General features: G+C 39.4%; 1 protein-coding gene across 1 annotated transcript in view; it reads left to right on the top strand.

Moving 5' to 3' along the window:
• The first annotated feature begins 1,178 nt into the window (after positions 1 to 1,178).
• Positions 1,179 to 6,470, top strand: part of si:ch1073-391i24.1 (receptor-type tyrosine-protein phosphatase mu) — a 72,543-nt gene continuing 67,251 nt past the window's right edge. Inside the window, exons 1-4 of the mRNA XM_057333425.1 lie at positions 1,179 to 1,215; positions 1,359 to 1,453; positions 1,599 to 1,651; positions 2,059 to 2,180. Coding sequence (XP_057189408.1) covers positions 1,179 to 1,215; positions 1,359 to 1,453; positions 1,599 to 1,651; positions 2,059 to 2,180 — 307 coding nt within the window. The remainder of the gene's footprint in view (positions 1,216 to 1,358; positions 1,454 to 1,598; positions 1,652 to 2,058; positions 2,181 to 6,470) is intronic.

Here is a 6,470-nt window from a genome sequence, read left to right as displayed (position 1 = left end):
ACTGTGATTACACCTTGAATATTTTCCTTTGCACCATTTAGCTGGAACTCGAATCCATTTCTGTTTAGAGCGACAACAGGTATTTTAGCAGATCTATCACAAGCTATTTCTGCTTCTTGAATTGCTGCTTCCATCTCACTTTACCCGTATCTTGACCATAAATTGGACAGGACGATTTCTCTGACCTCTTCCAACATTGCTTCACATTCATGGATTGTCTTGTCCAAGTCAGTTTGCTGCTGCTTACTCAATTCAGCTTCTTCAACACATTCCAGATCAGCTTCAATGTCTGCTAACAATCCAGCTCTGTATCTATCGTTTGTCTCATCAACACTCCTTTCTTCAGAACTGAGTTTTTTGAAGCTTTGTATTATTTTCATCTGTGACGATGAGTAATCCAGGCAGAGAAGCGGATCCAAGTGCAGTTGGAATTTAATGAAAATAATACAAGATAAAACAAACCAAGGTAATCCACAGAACATAGGAGGCACAAAAAGAAAGCATGAAACAAAGACAGACCCCAAACAAAGGAAACACTAGGGTTTATATACACTGGGATAACAAGGAAACAAGAAACACCTGGGGAAACTAATTAACAAGAAAAACTACAAAGGACTACAAACATGGCACACAACAGGAAGTGACAGAAAAGTTCACAAAGATAGGGGAAACACGGACTGGGATCGTGACAACAACTGACAAGTTACACGGTGGTTACCAACTCATTCATTTCAGCTCTGCCCAAACTTGTATATTTGTATACTTGAATATTATTTATGGTGTTTGCCAGGATATCCTTCTGTAACTTGTTGGTTAAAAAGATGAACAGATCCTTTTGTTGAAAATTGTGAGTGAAATTTGTCCATTTTCAGTATTGTGTAGGAGTCATGAATGTAACGTTAAGTGTTGATTATTTCATGAATATTCTTTGATTGAATTGATCTTGTGTGTTTGTCACTACAGAGTTTCAGGAAAGCCAGGAAACTCTCACCTGTGACCTGGAGATCCTCAGCACTCAGGATCCAGTCCTTTCTGAGCCCGTTTTGCAGTTGCATTTTGGGTCAGACTCGACTTATGATGCTGTTCAGGATACAGTCACTATCGAGTCGGACTGGGAGGAAAAGTTGGAATGGGATAAGGAAATCCAGCCAGCATCAGCCGGTCTGGCTGAGGAGTAGATGGAGGAAGATGAGGAGCCCAGTGTGTTCATTCAGGGTGAGTTTACTTCCATAATCTCAACATAACACAACGTACACCAACACACTTCTGCCCATATGTACACAAATATTGTTAAAATAGTTTTGGATGAAGTATCGATAATGTTTGGTGTTTTGTCAATTTCATGTCTCTTTTAATAGAAATCGAGTCATGCCGGTGTGAGATCAGTGACATGCTGGCTGAAAGCACTTTTGGAGCCATTTATGAAGGGACCCGGGTGAAGGATGGATTGAAGGTTTGATTTTTACTTACAGTAACTACGTAACAAATAGTCTTGTGCTCAGCTATTTAATATCTCACTCTGTCTTTTACACACCTCTGAATGTCTGAATCTTATGTCCAGTTTTCCTGTTTTATGTATTTCTTATATGTCTGCTCAGGATGAATGCTTTAAATCAGTGGTTCCCAAACTGGTGTACGCCTACCCCCGGGGGTACGCCAAGTGACGGAGGGAGTACGTGAACAAAATCCTGAAATCTACTGTTTACTTAATTATAACGCACCTTGCAATCAACCAGTCATGTTTTTCTCACAAGCTAAATATAAAGACGTGCTCCCTCTAGTGTACACAAAGCAAAATAGTAGTCACGTAGTGCCATAAAAGGTCAAATTCATGACATCCAATCACAAAATATGCGTCCACTCATGCGTAAGCGCACGTCTTCACGTACCGCATGTAATTCGACTGCACGCGGCTTGGAACGAAGCAACAACTGCTTGTTAAATTAAAATGGATAAGTGGTTGCAAAGATTTAGGCCCGCAGCCACAGAAAGAAAATTGACTACCAGCAGCTCGGATGATCCACAGTCCTCTGACCACACCCCGGGTCCCTCCAACAGCACTTCGGCTGCAGGTGTAAGTCAACCACCCGCTCCGGTTGCCACCAACACAGATAGCGATGCATCGGAGACTACAGCGTCAACTGAGGTTCAGCAGTTCACAGAAAGACGATCAAAAGGGCGTAAATATGATGAGAAATACATTTCATATGGATTTACTTACATTGGCAGTGACGAAAATCCCAAACCACAGTGCGTTATATGTGGAAAAGCACTCTCTCATAACTGCATGAAGCCAGCGTTTTTGCGCAGAAACAAAGCATGCGACTTTGAAAAATAAACCGCGAGAGTTTTTCGAAAGACAGATAAGACAACTCGGGAGTAGTAACGCCCTTATAACAGCGTCAGAAAACCTTAATAAGAAAGGACTGGAAGCATCCTACATGGTGAGTTACAGAGTGGCTATTGTGGAGAATGTAATTCTTTTATTATTATTTCTATTATTTATACTGTATATGAGTCATATATCATTTATTGTTTGATAAAAGAAAATTACATGCATTTAAAATGCAAATAAAAAAATGTTTGAGACCACAATTGTGACTGTAAGAAAGGGGGTACGCAGAATGATGTTAAATCCCTGGGGGGTACGCCATTGTAAAAAGTTTGGGAACCACTGCTCTATTACATTAAATGAAATCAGAAAAGGCAAAAAGAGTATTGTCACAATTTACAATGAGCCTACACTGTAAAAATATCACATAAAAACCTGAAATTTTCTGGTAGCTGGGGCAAAAATATTTTTTTTACATTAAATGTCATGTTTTTCTTGTAAATTTGCATTCTTTTTAGTGTAATTTGACAGGAAAAAAACTTACGAATGTGTGAAGAATTTGTACACTTACAGTTTTTATACATTACATGTGAGAAATCTGTAAAAAAAAAGTAAAATTACTATTTTTACAGTGTAATTTATGAAAAAAGAAGCCATGTGTGCATTAAATCCTATTTTGCCTATTTTTCAAAGTCTTTATTATTTTTACGGTGTGCTAATCAATTCATGTCTCGATTTTCAAAAAATGCTTTATATTTTATATATTTCAGGTGTGTTTTACACCATCATCTTGATTCTCAGAAAACAGGCTGGTTCTGGTTTTATGAAGTCCCTCCTTCCGAGACGCTCTGATTGATCACGCTGAGCTAGTCTTTTGTGATTGGTCTACCGCTTGGAGTGTGTGTTGTGATGTCCTGCCCATTACCCTATCCATGTTCCAGGGGGCAGGGTCAATGTATAGTTTGGGATTCATGACGTCACTAACCCAGGAAAAAGTTTGTTGTAGTGCCAACGAGCTGTTCACTGTAATCTTTAAAAAGTGATATCTGTATCTGTATCTGTAGATATCTTCATTTTCTGTAAATTTTGGCAGATTATTGTTTATGCTCAAACAGCTGTACTACTCACTAACTAAATTTAAAGAATTTAAACCTACCTCCCCTTTAAAGAATGGCAATAACTAGGTAAGGGATAATCCACGGCTAGCCGTGCATTGAAGGATTTTAATACCTTATACCATGGTTACTTGCCAAGTTAAAGCTTTTATAGATGTTTACAGTGTCATTTTAGATCAAACAGGTGAAAATGACGGTTATTTTGTCAGTTAATTTTAAATGTAATCAAACTGACTGGAGCTACCTGTGCGTTAAAGGCTTTTAATGCACACCTTCCAGCCAATCAGAATTCAGTATTCAAACAGACCATGATATAAATTTAAATACAGCACATCTGTTCATTTAAAGCATGGTTAAACTGAGTTGTGTGTTGTTAATAATTATGATGCAACTGTTAAGTAAACTCACCTCAGAAGGTTTTGTCTGATGAGGAATAGGAGAATTCTTTCGAGCTTGTTACAGAAGCTCTTGTTTTTAGACACAGTTTTCTTGGATTCTGTCATCTTCAGTATAGACTTGTCTCAACCACCGTTTCGCTCTTCCAAGGTCTTCGTTGTACTGGTCAAGCTCCAGGCTCAATATTTTCTCTCATATCAGTCTGAATCCGGGTGCATGTCCGCCAGGCTTCTGTCTAGCAGAAGAAAGATGGCGTGGGTTCGAAGTCAAACACACCTCACTGTCCAAAGCATACATCCAGAGGCTTTAGCAACCCATGCAGTGTGAACTGAAGGGTAATGGCCGTCACCAGGGTAATGGACATTCATGGTGATTGAGGGCTGTGATCCGGGAAATATGTGGCGAAGCAAAGAGGAAAGAGAGGATTTGAATCTGGACCGAACACAGCAAGACTTGGATTTGCTGAGCACATTGGGAGACGGGAAATGGTTGTGTGGTTTTATTAAAGAGGCATTTTTAAAAAAATATTATTACATTTTTAAATTCACCTCTTGGGGGGGTAAATATAGTGCGGGCAACACGAGCCTCTGAGGTCTGGCGCGCAAAATACCACAAAATTCAAATGTCTTTAAATGTTCAGTTTAATCAACAGTGCCTAATTGTAAATAATTGTAGACAGCTGTCTAGTTGAATCAAAACTACAATTAAATATCAACAAAATACAACATGCAAATAAGTTTGAACATTTCAGCTCATAGTTCACGGAGAACATATTTGAAAACGTGATTGACAGATGGCAGAGATGGTGTGCAAACTGTTGTAACTCCTCAGGGTCATGTTTCCCGACCTTAATACGCCTCTCCTGTAACAGAGACACTGGCAGTAAGTGAGTCCCAGAAGAGCCCTGAAAGCCCCCCTCCTTTCCTGCCATCTCTTTATTCCCCCCAGTCATTTTTAACAGGATTGTAAAACTTCCTTGCAAGGGTGTGAGGTCGGTTTACTGGTCTCCTCATCAGGGTCACAAGTGTTTATTTATGTACTGGTCACTTGAACTTGATCTTATGTTAATCCATTGAGACCAACGAAGAAGTGGATACCATAAATAAGGCCTTTTAGCTATTACTCGTAGCCTACCTTCCAAGAAACCTGCACTCAATATTACTAATGTGGTACTTATATACTGTAAGTAACCTACCAACATCACCAGAGCTATGAATGTTTCAAATGCATGTAGGACTTTAAATGTCAGATGATGGAAGTATTTCCAGAATATTCAGTTTGACTTCAAAATGAGCAGTGTAACATAAGCTTTACAGTCTATTATATTATTTCATCCATAAACAAGCACTTTGTAAAGAAGCCATAATTGTGGGTTACTCATTCTACCCAATTTTTGTGCTCGATGGATTTCCATCCACAAGGTCAAGTTTTCAGAAATGTTTTGAATAGCAGTGGTGATGGATGTTCAGCCATCAATAACAAAACAAAAGCTGTCACTTTTAAAAATACCATTTGCACCTAAATGTTGCTTAATATTACCTCAAGGTACCAAGTGTATACCTGAATGGTGCATATTAGGACCTTTTCAAAGGTTACTATCCCGGTGACAGCTTTTGTGCCCTTTTTCAGACAATGTGGCCATCTGGTGGGTTTGTTCTTATAATATGTATGCATATTTATAAGAATAAGGCTCATAACATCATCTGGTAGGTATTTTTATGTCTGAAAGACCAAAGCACTGCTTTGCTTCACACTGCTCATTTCTTACAATGTGAAAACCGATATGAGATATGGTAATGTATTTAGGATATTTTTTAATATTGGTAGGTGTATATGTTCTTGTCATACTGGGTTGCTTTAGTGCTTGTCAGAATTATTTAAAAGAGCAGGTCCGGCTGCTGATGGGCCCAGTTTCTGGTTTGGACTGGTTAGGAACAGAGGATGGATACTCAACCCAGTCAGTGGTTTCATGCAGCCTGCGGTCAGTCTTCAGTCCAATGTAGGTCTCAGTGACACACTGTGTGTGTGTGTGTGCGCGTGTGTGTGTGTGCGTGTGTGTGTGTGTGTGTGTGTGTGTGTGTGTGTGTGTGTGTGTGTGTGTGTGTGTGTGTGTGTGTGTGCGTGCGTGCGTGCGTGCGTGCGTGCGTGCGTGCGTGCGTGTGTGTGTGTGTGTGTGTAATCCACAGAGACCCCTGACCACCCAAGCACATCCATTCTCAAATGATCTGAAAAATGTGTTATTGTCTGTCTAAAACGATACACATTTGACAGATTCAAGGTTAAGGGAGGGTGAGCGCTTAATGTTTCAAAAAATGCACACAAACTCATGGAAGTCCAGTGGCTTTTTCCTGTAAAAGTGTGATGCTTTTTCAACATTCAAGGCATCTGATCAAATCAGACAATTCAGATTTAACCAGTTCGAAGTCAACATTAATTGAATTGAATATAAACATTTCATGTCTGACTTTGAAAAAGGTTTGGTTTCACATCATTTGTAAATACTAGAAATGCTTAACCATGACTAGCGATGCATCTACTTTATAAAACACATATTAGCTCCAGTCATCCCTGTTTCCATGCCTGTTTGCTTACAGGTGTGTTTAAAGCTTTCCTGTGGCTCAGTGGTT

This window comes from Triplophysa rosa, linkage group LG5 (assembly GCF_024868665.1).
Source record: "Triplophysa rosa linkage group LG5, Trosa_1v2, whole genome shotgun sequence".
Lineage (NCBI taxonomy): Eukaryota > Metazoa > Chordata > Actinopteri > Cypriniformes > Nemacheilidae > Triplophysa > Triplophysa rosa.
Note: the sequence above shows the minus strand (reverse complement) of the source record. Positions and strands in the feature narration are given on the sequence as shown.